Source organism: Apteryx mantelli, chromosome 13 (assembly GCF_036417845.1).
Source record: "Apteryx mantelli isolate bAptMan1 chromosome 13, bAptMan1.hap1, whole genome shotgun sequence".
NCBI classification, from domain to species: domain Eukaryota; kingdom Metazoa; phylum Chordata; class Aves; order Apterygiformes; family Apterygidae; genus Apteryx; species Apteryx mantelli.
Genome location: NC_089990.1, coordinates 21919577 through 21937245, shown reverse-complemented (window position 1 = coordinate 21937245; position 17669 = coordinate 21919577). Strand labels below are relative to the sequence as shown.

Below are 17669 nucleotides of genomic sequence, written 5' to 3'. Positions count from 1 at the left end.
GTGTTTTGCCTCAACTGTCAAGCAAGGAGGGTAATTTCTGAGTGATGGCACTGACTCATCTGATCGTCATCGTTACCCTTTGCTCAATTCCTGCTAACTTAATGATTTTCTAAATAGACAATTCCAGGGTTCCTGTTTTTTCTTATCCAAAATATATGATGTCCTCCTTGAAGATGAGGAATCCCATGTGATCCTTAATGAACTACCATCCATTCTAATATGCACCTTGTACTAACTTTATTTAAACTGATGAAGACGCAGGGCTGTTGATAGTGAATTTCATGATAAAATGATTGTCTCTCTCTTGTTTGCCATATTGATTTTTCTCTGTTTTCTGACAGCTGAATAATGTTCTTTGTGTAAGACCGACATCAGATAGACATAATGTTAGTATTTAATAAAGGAGTTTTGTCTTAAATGAAGCACTAAAATCCAGTCATTATATATCGCATTGGGAAAACGAGAAAAAAGCTCGATACATGCAGAATCAGTGCTGTGGGAAGAAACATCATGTTTATAAAAAAAGAAAAAAAATTTATTATGTACTTCCAAACAAAAAGTCTCTTAAGCATCTAAACAGTTTATACATAGAGATGAAACTGATTATGCTTCGACTGGGATAAAATCACGACTGAGTAAACGTTCAGACGAAACTCCTCGCAGTCTGACTTTCCCAATGAAGCAAAGGCCTGAGTCGGTGTTTCTGTCTGACTGAATGTGCTCTAGTTTTTGTTCTGAGTTGAAACAGAAGAAAATCCTCGGCCGTGATAGAGAACACTTTTACAGTGATCTTGAGGTTGGAGTCACTCGCAGTTGGCATCAAGGTAAATAGAGACCTTCCAGATAGAAAGAAGTAGGAAGAAGGGGCATTGCCAGCCTTGACATTAAGTTGCTGTGCAGTTTTGGTCTTTTTGGTCTGATTTAGGGAGGTGCTGCGTGATCTGCAAGGCTGACTAGTGCTGATGGGGAACAGCAAGCAGTTAGCACGTTACATCAGCAGGCCTTTATTTCCCCTGGGAAGGAAAATTGTACAGTTATATTGTCTGTGAGCATGTGTCTGGCTGATCCCTCTTCCTCCAACAACGTTTGACTCTATTGACCCCTTTCAATGCAGTTTGGTAAATGGTTAGATATCTCAGTGATAGTAATTCCATGAAAATGGGCAGCTGAGTAGCAGCAGGATACCCCAGGAAAGGCTGACCCTTTACTAGACATCAGAGTGCCCATAAGGGAGGCACATAGCAGAAAGCAAGCTTCGTAAACAGGTCTGTGAGCTAATGGAGTAGTCATCTTTATTAATTCCTTCTGAAACTTGATGAGTTGATAACAGAGGATGAGGAAGAGAAGTGAATATGAAATGTAATGAAGGAGGCAGAACTAGAAAGGTAGCTGGCTAAAGCGTGAATCTAAGTGAATTCATGGACCTAATGGCAATGCTGGCCATTGTTTGGCACACTGGTAGTTCTCTCATCAGCTGCAGAAATGGCATATTAGTTACACAGCTACCCTTAAGAATTTTACCCTCCAGCAACTGCTATTGTTCCCCAAATTTCCAAAACTTCCTGAAGTTTTGATATAATTTGAGGGGAAAAGGGCTTATCCAAAATGTTTTGTTCATTTCAATCCCTTTAAAATATCCTCTAACAGTGACCTATCCTAGGCAAAACAACCTAACTTATCCTAGGCAAAATAACCTAACCTACACAGAGGGAAAAATATGTGCTTGACTGGCAGATAGATAAGGCAACTGTGATTTTTCTTAAGTATCCTGCTTTAGAAATCACTGCTGATGTGAGTTGTTCAGTTTCATCATTCAAAACTAAGGACACATAAGTCACGTGCTGATAACTTTCTTGATGTTAAAAGAACATCTTTCCAAGATGAAGTTTTAAAAGATGTTTTAGAAATAGAAGCTGCTGCTTATTTTCAAGGTGTATAAATAAAATTCCTTTTTGTAGTTTCCCTTGATTTAATGGAGATGATCTGCAGTTACTAGATTTGGCTGAGTCGTAAAAGTGCTTTCAGTAGTAAGAAATAAAACTACTGCCACTGTGTCATTTTTGTGCAACATTTTTTTTTATAACTCAGAATTTGAACCTCTAGGCAGGCAATAAGATTCCTTAAAGTGGAAAGGTGGTTGTACAGACTGTCGGGTAAATCGGCATCATGCCTTTCAGGTTGGTTCTCCACTGGTCTACTTGTTTTTGTTCCTTAGCAATGTTTTCTATGTGTTACTCTGTTGGCTGTGAGTTGGCAACATTGATGAGCTTTCTGACCGCTCGGGTGGTTGCTGGTGTTTGTTGTTGCTCAGTAACGCTTTGCTGCCATGATATTTGCTTACACTCAGGCTGGAGGCTAGACCAGACACTGGTGTCACTCTCCTGGCTGCAGCTCACACCCAGTCTGGGCAGTGAATGAAAGGAGTGAGCTATAACACAAGGTCCAGGCAATAGACTGCTGGGAAGACCTTTTTCTTGAGCCTGTAGTTGAGTGATCTGATAAGGTTCTGATGGCCCAACAGCACTAACTACAGTTCTCTGCAAGATATCTGATATATCTCTGTATCAATAAAAGACATACTCTCTATTTTACATGATCATAGACTGACCTTTGCCAGAAAAGATGTCCAGCCTAGAATTTATAGAGTCTGATCCATGTCCCATTAAAACTAATGGAAGGCTTTTACTAACTTACATAGGCTCAAAAAAGTTGAGCTATGCTAGTTAATACAAAACTTCTATTTTTTTTAAAAAACATATTAATTTCAAAATCTAAAACTATTAAATGACTTTAAATTTAAGAAGCTTTTGTTTTGTAATCAGGATTCCATATACAAAGTTCCAGTTTCTCTTTCTATGTCATGAAGCAAATATCTAGTCCAGAGTGGTATGGAATATCTTACAACTCCAAAAGTATATCTGGCATGTTAGAATGGCTACTTCATGCACTGTTATCCCAGGCTTTTAAAATTTCTGCTTTAAGTAAATAAAGTAGGGGAAAATACCTCAAGGTGCTGTCTGATAAAGATGATGGGACAGGAACAGCAAGATTGGGAGAAGAGGATAAAGATTTTTATCTTCAAGGAATGCCTCTGGGATAAATACCACTATTAGTAGTCACTGATATTTAGGCTGATACGAAATTCTACTTGAAAAGGCATGGGGAAAGGAGAGCAGCAGGAACTTGCTGCTAATGAGATTAATTCTTTTTAACCTTATGATTTAGACTTATGCTTTTTAACCTTTATGGTCTGTATATTGCCATTAGACTAACAAAATATATTTCAAGTAGAGCAAACCATCTCCACTTCTGAATTTCTACTCTAGACAATATTTCTTAGGTGACTTTACTTTGTTTTTGCCAGATCATGTCCATCCAGTGTGTAATTACAAAAAAAAAGTCAGATTTTGCTGAAATATACCTAATATCCTTTTGTAAACAGCTAATTCACTTCCTCATAAAAGGCGGTGACCAAGAACTCAGTCTGCATCAGTTACCAGTCCCTTGAGACAGAGCATAAGTTCAGACTAGACGAGTCTGGAAAGGTCATGGCTGCTGAGCCAGAATGGTGCTTTTAGCAGACAAACAGAACAACTGCTGCCTCAGCCAGAGACCCGTGGTCCAGCATCCAGACCCGGGAGGTGTTCCTTCCGCACTGGTCTGCTGCCGAACATTTCAGTGTTGTGAAAAATTAGTCTGATGGACAAAGATATAGCCCATGTGTGACCTCAGCCGCACAAGTGTATGCCTGGAAGCAACGTCAGTGGAGGTGCTCTAGATTGACGGCCTTTGAAGTTGGCCTTCTCTCTGTGATTTGCATTTAATGCAGAGGCATTTCCACTGCTGTGGTACATTACTCTTTGCAGAAATAGAGCTCGGCTGCTTTATACCACCCACTTCCCAAAACTACTGTATGCTCATTTTTTTCCTGAAAACACCCTCTATTTTTATGCCCTCAAATTTTTTCACTGGAAAAAAAAAAAGTCCATGGGTCTGAGATCCCTGGACTGCTAGCAGCCCATTTGGAGCTGTTACAACTTGGTAACTAGCAGTCCCAAACAGACAGTTATGGCACACATGCAGACTGACTGAATAGCTTGCATGCAATGAGTCGGACTTGGCTAGGGCCCTCCCCATGTGCTGGGTATCCCCTTACTGTCATACAGAGTGTATGCTTATATTTTGGGGTTGATTTCCCAGTCAGAAGCAGAGGACCTTCACTTAGAAATGAACATCTGAGACAGCTGCAGTTGTACAGCATTTAACTTTTCTGCCTGACCCACAAGCATCTCAGATTTTGAGTTGTTTGATTTTGCAGGTGAGTGACATGGAAAGATGAACATTTTGAGCTCACTGCTTTTGCCTTTACAAATTCTAATCACTAATGATTTTGCATACTTTTGTGATTGATTTTATTCAATACCAAGGACTAGATTTGTAACCTCCTAATTCCTGCTGGTGGGTAGCTCATCCAACAAAAGCTCCTTTAATGTTTTTGTTTGCAACACTGTGTTGAACATCATCCAGCCCCAAGTGATATCTACTGTCTAAGAGGACACCTGGTTTTCATGGAGCATCACCATCTGAAATCACAGTGGAGAAAGCATTTTACAAGAAATCCTTGGGTTAACAGCCAGAAAATGGTGTCTTTTCTGATGGAAAACACTGCCTTTTTTTTTTCCCCCCAAGTAATTGTAATTTATGAAGTTTCAGCCAACTGAAGTGATACTTTGGTTAAACCCTTCTCCCCAAATTATGTCAAACTTCTAGTAGTTTTGGAACGTCAGAGAATGAAGTTCCATAGAGGTAGGAATCATTAATGAGTGAGACATAAAGGAAACTATATATTCCACAATAGGCAGCAACATTACGCAGCCAAAAGTGGTGATGTGAAAAACTGCTCAGCGTCCTTGTTGGCTAAACCAACAATGATCAAAATCTTTTGGGGGGGAAGGAATTAGCTTCAGACCAGTTAATACTTTTTTAATGTTTCAGAGAAAATAACCTAAAGAATAGTTGTATTCTGTGTTTTGACCTGTGCTACTTTGAATGCATTTCCTGTAATTATCTGGACATACTTTCCTAATGTGTATCACTGGGGTTATTTGATGGTATTGTCATCACAGACACCAAGGATAGCATTTTGTGTAGCAATTGTTTAAAAGGTAGGGGTCTGTTCTGACCTATTTACTGTGTTTTATATGGTCAATGGAGAGAGAGAGGCCTCTCTCCCGGGTTATCCCACTGTGGGAGAGGTGTTTAAGCTAAAGTCTGTAAATCAGACTTTGAAAGTATTTGCATCTTGGTTGGCTGCAGTGGAGTTTAGACACCTAGCTGAGATGGCATGGCTAACTGTTACCTGAGGTGAATCTGATCCTACGAGTGGCATCTCTGATCGCTGGTGCATGGGGAAAAGTAACACAGATTGTAAAATGGATGTTAGAGAAGGAAAAACAGGTCCCTAGGGAAGGAGGCAGGAAAACTAAAGGCTTTGTCTTGTAAGTTCTGTGAGTAAAAACGTTATCCCCAAACACAGCATCTTTTTTCTAAAAGCAAAGTATTTAAATGTCTTGCAGTTCTCTAGCATGTTGATCTAAACCATCACAAACTAAGACATTGCAACAAAATGTTGTAGGATATATTTCTAAGAGGATGTTCAGAGACCAGAAAGTCCATCCTCACAGTCTCGAGCAATGTCTGGGTGTAAGTGGCAGAGGGCTCTGAGAGCTGCAATAAACACTGTGTTTGTTACTGAGGTTCAGGAGAAGGTCATCCCTACAGCAAGTCATCTGTACCCTTTCCAGCAACTGTCAGCATTCTGGATGAGAGCAGCTCTAGCCCGCCAAGGGTCAGGTGAAATCTAGCAGCAGCCAAGATACACACCACGTTGCTCAACATTTGCATTTTTTTCTTCCCAAACATTGTTTCAGATCCTCCCCAAATACGTGTCCTGTAGACAGGGCAAGACTGAAACCCATGGCCTTCACTAAGTGTTAGTCACTGCTAGCCCCAAACTGAAAATGGAAAAAAGAGGAATGCTATAAAAGTGCTTGTGATGAGTTTGGTTTTGTAACATGATTTACTGGAGATGGAGGAGGGGGAGGAAGTATTTCTCAATCTCCATATAACTGATTTTTCTTGTATGCAAGGCTGAAGCAAACTGGTGTACGCTTTCCCGTTGGATTATCGTGCGTATGTACGGTTCGGTTTCTATTCTTAGCAGTATGGGGCATTACCTTGCTCTCAGGGCCTGGTGTTGCTGGGGAATGGGCATGAAACTTGCAGCAGAATCATCTGTCCTGAACTCAGGGTACACAAACAGTAACTTGAGGTCTAATTCTCCCTTTTGGTGATTTATATGGGGTAATGGCACTGATTATAATAGTCACTTCCTGATCTCAGTAAGGGCTCTGTTTTGGCCAGGGTAAGCAGGGTCATGACTGGACCCCAGTTTCCTTTTGGTGGAAGTTTCTCTGAGTACTCTGTGCTCCAAGGTGTTCGAACTATACCCATAGAGAGAATGACTATTACTTAATACTTCTATCATTCCATGGGCGAAGTTTTCTCAGACATAACAAGGTTTCAGAAGGCTTTTTGCATGTGGTGAAATATCTAGCACAGTTGGACTCAGTCATTTTTCTTTTTAGGACTAAATGCAATTGCCTCAGCAAATAGCCTGATCTGGAGAGGGTTTCTGTAAAGGTGCCAGCACAGCTGGAGTTTATTATGAGATAAGCAATCTCTTCTACCTCTTCAGCTACATGACCTCAAAATAAGTGTTGCCTTTGCTACCTTCATTTTGATGTGGTTGGTTTGTAGTTAGCTGTAGCCAAAGCTGAATTTTTGCATCTATATTCAGGAGAAACTGCCGTTCACACCTCTCTCCCCTTGCTGCCCCATACAGACCTCACTGTGTGCAGGACTTGGCTCAGTATGATGTGAGGACAGGAAAGGAGAAGAAAATGGACAGAATTCTGAGCTCTGACATAACTTGCACTGTTTTAAAAAAGAAAAGGACGTGGTGCAGGTACCAGGCTCAGTAGATCAGTCTGCTAGAATCAGGGACAGTACTTGTCTCCATAGGTCTTGTGAACAAACAAAGATGGCTTATTTTTATATGATCTTAAAAGGGTGTGGAGGAGAATAAGTTCCAAAAGCTGCTAGATCCTTTGAAAATCTCAGCTGCAAACATCATTATTGCTTTTTTCTTTTTCCCTTTTCCCAAATCTGTTTTTTCTCTCTGAGCCAGCTGACAGGCCCTAATCTGTTAAAAGTAATCTTTTCCTTTTCTCAAATACCAGAGATCTCTTGGAGTGTTTTACAGTGCAGGTTCAGCTAATTTCTGTGAAGACAGAGGGAATTAATTAATCCTCTGACTGCCCTTCTCCCTGCTTATAACCATTATCACATATTTCTTAGTTCATGGATAGTGGTAATACTTATGCCAAGAGATGCATCTTCGGAGCTAAGGAGAACTTTTTCCTTTAGCTAAATTCCCGTAAGATTCAAAACACCAAGAGCAACTTGAAATTGATGCAGATGCATTTTTGGCCTCAGAAATGGCCTTTATTTTGAAGGGACCCATGACGGAGCAAGATACAAACCATTTCATAGCTCTAGTGAAACTGGTGTCTGTTGTCTCCCACAGTTTGCGCCATGTTTTGAAAATTCTTAAGAAAGATTTCTTGTAGCAAAGAAAAGAAAAGCTGTTGTTTTTCATAGTTGTACTACAGTCCAAAATTTTTTCTATCTGTCAGTAAAATCCCAGACTGCAATTTATCAGTCCTAAGCAGAAGACAACCGATGCTGTTATCTAATGGCATAGATTGTATTATAAAAATGTATTGTGTCAAATACATTAATAGGTGCCAGCTTGATTTTCTTCCAGCATAGGGTGGGACAGATCTTGGGACTAGGTAAGAAGCAGCAGATTTGATGTAGTTTGACTTTCATAAGTCTTTGGCAATGTCTGATGTGTATCTCCAAAGCAAAGTATGAAAACTTGGACTAATTGAAACTTTTTTAAAGTGGATGCCTAGCTGCTGAAATAAATCATTTGGAGCGCTATCAAGCTGGGTTTATACTGGTGGGAATCCTACACTGATCTTCCTTGGTCTGGTACTGTTCAGTATTTTCATTGCTAATTGGATGAGGGGCTAGAACATATCCTAGAATGGCATATGATCCTGATCAGGATAGGATCATAAGCACATGGACAGGATTTAGAGTTCAAAGTTGTCTTGATGTCTTGGGAAAATAGCGTGAAATAAATACAATGCAATTCAATATTACTTAATCAACACAACCAAGTAGTCCTTTGGTGTTAAGCAACTTCATGGCTAAGTTAGGGAGGAGGAATGACTAAGCAGAAAGTCCCTAGAATAGGATCAGAGCATGGATCAAAGGCTGAACATATGTGAAAGATGTGAAGCTGAGGTGAAAAAGATGGAAAAATGGTACCCTAGCTTTGGTAAATGATAGCATCGAGCTCTACTTGACACTGGCACTGGACCTCATATGGACAATAGTTATTGGGTTTGGGTCTCACTAATCTCACTAATGATGTAGGCCAGGAAAAAACAGCTATTAAGACTAGAGAAAAAAAGACTTGTTAAAGGTTTGCAGTTATATGAAGAATGCTGCAGAGAGGGAAGATTACTGACTGTTCTCCCCATGCACTGAAGTCTTGACCTTAAACTGCAGACCAGCAATGCAGTGCTTTGCTGAAGGAGACCAGCAGAGGAGGCGTGTGGGCATTCCCTTGGTTGTTGTACTGAACGCAGGTTAGAGAAACGTGTCACAAGTGGTTTAGGGCTAGTGGATTCGGACTGGAGGCAGGTGTTGAGACTGACCAACCTCTCAAGGTCTTTCCCAATGTTATTTCCTGTGATCCCACATTCAGCACGTTTCTCCCCTCCAGACTGCTTGGCGTCCTCTCGGTTTTCTCATTAACCAGTTCATTTACTAGCCCCATTGGAAAGAGATGAGCCAATTAAAGTCAGACGAAGGGGTTAGTGAGCCACTTTATTTCTCACAGCATCAGTGGCTGAGTAACGTTAAATATCAGATATTTCGGGCCTATCCAGTACAGCAAGGATAGGAAGTGGCACAAATGGACTTCTGGCTTGCGAATGAAATTCTGGCATGAAAATAAGAACGTCATGGTTTTCAGCAGAACCCTGAGCCTGTGTAACCTCTAACCTCCCTTTCAGACCCTGTACAGCCTAATTATAGTTCTGCAGATGGTGTTTATTTTCGTATGCACATGCGTAAGAGAAGAACTGGGGAGAGCTCTGTTTCTTGGATGGCAGAATGCTCTCTGTTGCATAAATAATACAGCAAACTGCTTTTATTAGCATTGTTCTGTCAGAAATAGTGTGACGTTTGTTAATGTTGTATAATAAGACCCAGTAATCTCCTTTAAATTTTTCCCTGGAAATGTGAAGATACTTCTCTTGTTTACAGCTTATATGTTGCAGACCGACTGTGAGAAAAGGAGTTTGGGCTAAACAGCTGTACTTGCAAAGGACATACTTCTAGTGAAACTCCGAACCTGAGCATCCGTGCATAGGCTGCACATGCAGGGCAAGGTAGAACAGGCATCAGGGATCCTGAAAATGCCATGGCCACATTTTTGTCTCACATTTTTCCTTTTAATTCCACTGCTGTTAGTTGACTTTTCCTTAGCTGTCCTAGATTATCACCACATGGACCATTATTGGAAAAGTGGTTTGTTGTTTGTTTGTTTTTTGACCTGCTGGAGACAACCAAAAGTGCTTAAAATTCCTCACAAGGCCTGCAGGATAACATATTCAAATAGCACATTTCTGTTCAGGGTTTAGATGGCTGATTTCATCTAGGAAGTATTCCTTAGAATTTTCTATATTGCGTAAATGGTAAAAAGCAAAAAACCCAGAGGAGAGCAAGCAGTTTAAATTAACTGTAGCTTGCACCTGGGTATTATTGTGTATCTCATCTATGCTATACAGCGACAGTCATCATAGAAGCTATTATAATGCTTATAATTAATGGCAAGAGAAACAGAGATAATGTCATTTTCTTTCACTATTCTTTAGCCTCAAATGTCTAGGACTCCTAGGCGGTTTAATAAGAAAAGGTTTATCAAGCAAGATCTTGAAGAATTAAGTGACTACTGTGGAAGTAGAGAGGTGGTGTTAAGTCCATTTTGTTTACTTTGGACCCTAATGGTCAGTGAATGCTCATCTCATCCATATGTTTGGCATTTGACAAATGATGCTCTCTGTTTTTTCTCTGAGGACTGTATGAGATATAAGACACATTTCAGTTAAAAATGATAGTTTAATATGGTTATTTTTGGCAAAGGAAACCAAGTAAGATGAGATATTTGTAATACATGGTAGTATTTAATTTCTTTCAAAAACAGTAAAAGTTTTGTCTTCCTATATTGACGTAAAAGTTTGGACTATTTTAACCTTGGTGGATCAATTCATCCCCTGTTTGTTATGCCAATAAAACAATGTTTTGAAGGGAAAAACAAACTGGAAAATATTACTGCCAGTGATGCATGGAAAAGGGATATGAAACTTGAGCCAACCCACGCTGGATTTGGATTATCTACTACCACGGTGAAGTAAAGGCCAGGTAGTCAACTGATGTCAAGCTCTGAGGCAGGCAACTGCACTGATTGGCATCAGCTAAAGCACTGGCCCGACATTCCTGTTGCCATTCTATGTCAAAGCGTCCAGGCAAACTGAATGAATGTGTGTGTTACTCAGATAAGTAGCTTGTGCATGGTCAATTTTCCTCGTACTCACCATTTTGTTATTTAGAATTTTTAGTAAGGTCTGTTAATAAGCTTTTATTTTTTTCTAAGTGAAGCCACATTTAAGAAATATTGACAAAAGAACAGTGTGTCATATAATGATCAGTCACGTGTTTCCTAAGAGACATATAAAATTTCTATTTTGTAAATAATTGTTAGTTAATGAGTAAGGTCTCATGCCAAAATATTATGATATTCTTTAAGAAAACAGCAGTCCCATGAATTAGACGCAGAGAGCCTACTCCAGGCTGCCAGCTGCTAAATCAGCCCAGGAAAACAGGCTTTTAGCTCAGCACTGAGGTTCGTTTCTCTCTGTGACTGAGTTCAGCTGGCACTGATTTGTCACAGTCCCATCAGAGAGAAGGCTGAGAGGTTTCAGCATGCCTGTGGTCTTTAGCCAGGCTTGAATTGAAATCTTTGTATTTTGGGGTCATCATCTATGATTATCACAGGGCAGGGAAAATGCATGAGGTAAGGAGCACAGCTTCTCATTCCACTGCTGATAACAAACTGGAAAGACTGCAGTGAATTTGGAATTTCCTGCCATTTTGGGGTGAGAGGGAGTTATTTATTCTGCATCTCAGATGTCAGGATATCAGATAATTTCCTTTCCACAGTGTTGAAATTTAGGGTTATTCTCATTCTGTGAAGCAGCAGAATTTTTTGCCACTGTCTGCTCTTCCGTCTTCTCAACCTGTCTGGAAGAGCAGTGATTCATTCTAGAGCATTATGAGCAATTCCTGGGTTGAAACTAGTAAGTACCATAGTAATTATGGGATGTTAAGATTACCTATTTTCCAAAGTGTTGCTTGGGAGGTTATATCTGGGACTGCGAGGCCACATATGTATCAAGACAGGAGAGCCCATTCTGCTAAGGACTTACTGATAACAAACACAACACTTGCTGCAAAATGTACCCCCTTGGCTGTTGGATGCTTATTAAAAAGATACCAAAAAAAAAAATGCTTATTTTAGCGCCTTGATCGCCAGGTTGTCATTGTACCCCTTGCAGGGGAAAGCTGGGGAAGAGCAGGGAGACAAATCACAGCAAGAGCCAACTATGCTGTGTTGAGAATCTGCGTGTAAATAGAGATGGAGCCAGGAAAGCAATGAGAGAGGGGGAGAGAGTGGTTCTATCAAGAGCCAAACAGTGAGACCAGGGATACAGAGGTGTATTTCAGAGACTGGTATATTCTCTGCCTTCTTTGGTGCTTGGGTGATAGGGGTCGTTGCAGTAACTCATGCTCTCTCTGGAGGAAGATTTCCAGTGTGCCAACCAAGGGAATGGCAGTGACAGAAGAGGGTCTTGGAGTTCTGGTGTCAGTAGTATCATTTCCTGCTACTTCTCCTCTTGATGGCTTTGTTCTGTTAAAGCCTTTCCCTGTAATGCTTCCTTCTTTTCCTTCCACTTATTTTCAGCTCCTCATCAACTGCCCCAATGTCAAATAAGTCTTTTGAATGCTGTGTTCATGCTAGTCCTCAAAATTCACCTTCAGCTGAGAGCAGAGCTAGGAACATGTCCAAAAAACTGGCAAATAGGCAACACAATCTATGTGTGAGAACTTAAATAAGCCTGTATACTTTGGCTTTCAAATATACTCAGTGCCAGAGGGCTTTTGAACTTCCTGATGCTTTGATGCTTCATGCTTTGACAGTAGGAAAGCAGCAAATGTGAATATGATGTGGAACAAGTGTGAAGAGCAATAGCTGGTGGAGGGATGCCCTGCTCACTTCTGCTGTGAAGTTTCCAGCAATTTGTGATTTGCTTTGACAGGAGCTCTGTGAAGATCCTCACCTGTTTGTGAATGGAATCAGTTCCCATGACTTGCACCAAGGCACCCTGGGCAACTGCTGGTTTGTGGCTGCATGCTCCTGCTTGGCTCTGCAGGAGACCCTCTGGCAGAAGGTAGGTGATAGTCTGCTTGGTGCATGAAATAAAGCTAATAAAGCCTGGTTGTTCCCCTACCTATCAACCAATAATTTTCCCTCTGGGACTAATATGCAGCTGATGAATGGTGAGTTTTGGAGGATTCAAATCTTCCTTTTCTTTAGAAGCTCATATTTCATGTTATGAGTCCCCCCCTCCAGCCCACAGTCTCATTGAGTGCCAAAGAAGAGATGTAGCAAGTGCAAGGAGTGTCTGTAATGGTTCTGTTGGTCATTCTCTGCAGATAATTCTGAATTTTACGTTCCTAAAAGATTATTTCAAATGGGCTATGTTTGACTTTGTACTGAATTCACCCTCATTTCTACTGCTTCAGCTATTTAAGATCAGCTGCTCATGAAGCTGAATACCTGTGTAGTGCTTGCTCCAGGGCAGTCTGCCCTCTGAATAAATGTTGACATACTGCATTTGGTGAACTTTGCCTTGCATGGTTTCTCAGGTGATTCCAGACTTTAAAGAGCAAGAATGGGACCCTAAAAAACCAGAGAAATATGCTGGGATTTTCCGTTTCCGGTTCTGGTGTTTTGGAGAATGGACAGAGGTGGTTGTTGATGATCTGCTGCCAACAATGGATGGGAAGTTGATCTATTGCCACTCCAATGTGAAAAATGAATTCTGGAGCGCACTGTTGGAGAAAGCTTATGCAAAGTATGAGCTACTTCATTGTCCTCCTATCCATCTGCTCATTTTGTCTCTCAGCCTTATCATACTTTCCACAGATTTTAGGTTTGCTGCCACCAGAAAACCTAAAATAATTGGTTTTTTTCAATCTTTAATCTGCATGATGGAAGTACACTGTAAAGCAGTGCAATGCATTCAACTTCAGCAGCCCAAAACCCTTAAGGTTCCTTTCCTGGAAGCCCAGCAAAGCTTCATCTACAATTCACTCTTTTGTTTCATTTTTTCCCTGGTGTGCCATAAATATATTACCTACATTCAGGCTAAATCAGAGCCCTTCTAATGACCACTGGGTAAGTGAGAATGTTCTGGGTTACCTCCAGGCTGGCTGGATCTTACGAAGCTCTAGATGGAGGCAGCGCTGCAGATGCAATTGTGGATTTCACTGGAGCAGTGGCGGAATCTATTGATCTGATACAGGGCAGATACAAAGAGATTATTTCTGAACAGATGAAGCTGTTTGAAGACTTGCTGAAAGTGCATGAAAGAGGCGGGTTGATCAGCTGTTCCATCACGGTATGTATGGAGAGCTGGATTTTACAAATTTATTTCAATGACTATTCTTATCTGGAAAAAAATATTGCTATCAGTATAAGTATATTGAGTTTGTCCTTCATTTGTGTGCTTTGGAAAAGCTTTGTGTGGAAAAAGCTAGCCAGTTGGCAGTGCTGTCATCCAAGTACAACTCCCAGAGCCACCAAACAGTCACAAAACCACAAAGCTGTTTGTGTTGCTTGCCACTTTACTGTGGATCTGCAATGCCGTTCTTTCTGAATGGCCACAGTTGTGTGTTGACCCAAGGTTAATCCACCTAGAATGCCCTAATTTACAGTCCAAATGGCAGCGTTCAGTTTATTTCTTATGGAAATCATTTACAGAAAACGGTTCTTCTGGCGCTAAGCTGCTGAGGCTTCTTGACTCTGGTTGTGATAATGGAGTCATCGTGTCAGTGCAACACTGGAGCTGAGCTGAAAGGCTGAGCTCTCTTAGGTATTCAGGCAGGACTATTTGTTAATAAGACTCTCCATCAAAATTGACCAGCATAACTTACCTACACTGGCTAATGCAAGGTAGCTAATGCAAGTGCCTACATTAGGGCCTGAGGCTCTCTTAGTAGAGAAGGGTTGGCTTCCCCACGGGTGATTCAGGGTTGTCTTCTGTGGGAGCTTTACCTCTCTCCGTTCACTTGAGCGGCTAGAAAGCAGCTGGGGTAGCAGCGCCCAGAGGGTGCAACGTGCCTCACAGACAGACAAGGGCCTTATGCAGCCCCTTGCCACAGCAGGGGCAGTGGAAAGCCATGACAGCTGGGATAGCTCACTTTCCATCAGTCTGCAATGTCAGGTCATGACTGGGCAGCACTGACATTTTCACCTTTCCTGAAGCTGTTACTGCACGTGGAGGGCTAACAAACTGCCATGGCAGCTGAATATTGCCAAAAAGTTAGCTCTTAAATGATTTTTAAAGTGGAGCCTGTGGGGAAGGGATCGTTCTGTAGAAGTAGCAGAATTGGCATGTAGGTGCTCTTTTGCTTTTTACTGCTGTGTTCTCTGCTTCCAGTTTTGAAGACATTGGCTAAGGCTAATCTCTGTGGGCTTAGTTAAATCACTTGAACTCCCTGCTTTAATTTCCCCATCTGTGAGATGAAGATCATATTACCTCAACACTTAACTGCTTCATACCTTGCAGTCAGCAGCGTAAGTGCTAAAATCCACAGTGAACTGGTGGATCCTCAAGTGCCTGTTCATTCAGAGACTCTTGCAAATATGATAGTAGTCATGCAGTTGTCCAGAACAACAGGAAATCAGCCATGTTTGGAGATGCTTTAGAAAATCATCTGTCTGGCTAGGCCTGACCATGCCCTGTCCTGTGCCAGTGCCACAGTACCAAAGAGGAACATCTGGTACCCTGTAGGAGATGAGTCTGAACCTGAGAACTCAGCTGGCATAGAGCAGGCATCCCGAACTGTCCCTCCCAGGGGCATCAGGCAACATCTCAGAAACAAATTCTTTTAGGTCTTCGGTGTTTATTTTGCCTTTGTCACAAGGTCTGAAATTTTAGTTAAAAAAATTCCATCTGGCTTGCTCAAATCAGGCTGGCTGATTGCTTGCTGGTGCGAATCTTGTGGACAGTGTTTCAGGGCTGTAAGAATAGGTTGCTCCCAAACACTAAAACAGGTTCTGTTTCTTAACAGGAATCCTGTGAGGGGACAGGCAAAGTATGGGGAGTTGTATTAAAGAAGTAATTAATTAATTAGACAGTTGGAATTCCTTCACTTCTTCCTGGCATTATATTTCTGCCTGTCAAACACGGATGCTTCTAAACATGATTACACAGGGGCTGCTTCTATTGATTTGGTTTGACTTGTTTGCCCCCTATCACTTTGTGATAGACATATTATACACACAACAAAGTTTGCTAGATGTAGAATATGTAATACCCAAGTGGCTTCACTGCTGACTTACAAATATGCCAACGTTTTCCTTGGATTATAAAATAGCCCTGAGCTTCAGCATTTGGGAATTTGAACAGACAGTAGATGTTTAAATATCTTATTAAAATAAATAAATAAATGGCTTCAGAATGAGGTGGCAAAGGCAGCCCAGCAGTAAAAAAAAGCCTGGGTGATGATAAAGGGAGCAGGAGTGGTTGCAGACTCCTGTACTGTCAGGAACTCTTGTTTACTTTTAGTTGTGAAAAATGTAAGTGAGAATGTTACATTGGAAAAAGCCCCAACCCATTAGAAATGTCAACCAGTCTTGGTGTAACACATGAGCTGATTCTCTAGGAGCTGTTGTCAGTGAAAAGCGCAGAGGTCTTGGTGAGAGTCTCACAGTTGCCAGAGTATCTGTCAGTTCTGATTTGATAGAGCTTTCTCTTTTGCCTTTTTTTTTTTTTTCTTTTTTTCCCCCCAATTTCTTATCTTTGGGGACTGAGCACTGTTGTATCAGTGCAACACCTGCCTTAGGAGGAGGACCCCATCTACTTAGACCAGAGAAATTTTTAAATAGGTAAAGGGACCAGGTCATTCAGAGCCACTCCAGCATCTTTATATGACATTGCTTTTCTGTTTTTAGATGTACCTATAACATCTTGAGCCTGATCCATTAAATGAAATTGGGGTCTCTTTGGTGGCTTGGCAATTGTCGTGTATTCTTAGATCAGTATCTGATCAGGCCTAGGTCACCCAGGGCAGTTCACTGCCTGGTCACTGCTGGAAACCAGGCTTCTTAAGTGAATCCTATGAGGAACAAACCAAGTTCCTATCAAAGCCCTCAGAGCTATCAGTTGCTGAATGAGAGGGGCCTGCCAGGTCAGGAGTGAGGTACAAGGCAGCTCTGACGAACAGGTAAAAAGCTTTCTTGGTTGTGCCACCTATCTTTAGCCACTGCAAGTAGTTCTTTCTGAGTATCAAATCTACCCCAACACAGAAACAGCTGTTAGAATCACCAGCTAAATCCTTAGGCCCTACAAAGCGTCCAGTTAAAGACACCACCAGACAGTGCCTGTGTCTGTGCACAATCATCAGTATCCAAATGGTCATTTGTAAAGGTGACAAGATTCTGAAAGGGCTGATTAAGGTTATCTGTCAGCCAATCTTTCACTCTCTGAGGCCGGGAGGAGGCAGAATGGGCACAGCAGGCAGTGTTCTCTGCTCCGGATCTCTGACTGCCTGGACTTGTCTGGCACTATCACATGGAAAACCAAACTGGTCAGCCACTAGCTCTGAGCCCCAGTGCAAATTTTTTGCTGCTGTTTTCCTGCCTAGTCAAAGCACTTGGCAAGGGAATGTATAGCTCTGTTAAAGAAAACAAGCTGCGTCCCCATTGAATGTGTACACGTCAGGTCTCTTCACTGACAAGAGTGGGTTCTCTTTTTTTTTTTTTTTTAATTGTCATTTCTTGGTGCTAAAGGCTTCCTCTGGCAGTGCCAATGAGATGGAGACAAAGATGGGTCTCATCATCGGTCATGCCTACTCAGTGACTGCAATTCAGAAACTGCGGCTGGGAGAAAGGCTCATACTCTCTTTTAAGGCAGAAAAGCTTTTCATGATCAGGCTGAGGAATCCCTGGGGGAAGAGGGAGTGGAACGGCGCCTGGAGCGACAAGTAAGTGCTGCAAACTCCAGCGTCAAAGGAATGAAACTGCGTTTTGGGGCCACTGGAAGTTAGATGCATGATTAAACACTGAGACACAATGTCAGTCTGCAATACTCACTGAGGGCTGAAGTGTTGTGCCATCCCTT

The 17669-nt window shown here is 41.5% G+C and overlaps 1 protein-coding gene across 1 annotated transcript in view; it reads left to right on the top strand.

The window, feature by feature from the left end:
* The window catches only part of CAPN6 (calpain 6), a 56056-nt gene that overhangs the window by 19127 nt on the left and 19260 nt on the right, over positions 1 to 17669 (top strand). Inside the window, exons 4-7 of the mRNA XM_013955105.2 lie at positions 12579 to 12710; positions 13189 to 13397; positions 13751 to 13943; positions 17339 to 17532. Of these exons, the coding sequence (XP_013810559.2) occupies positions 12579 to 12710; positions 13189 to 13397; positions 13751 to 13943; positions 17339 to 17532 (728 nt within the window). The remainder of the gene's footprint in view (positions 1 to 12578; positions 12711 to 13188; positions 13398 to 13750; positions 13944 to 17338; positions 17533 to 17669) is intronic.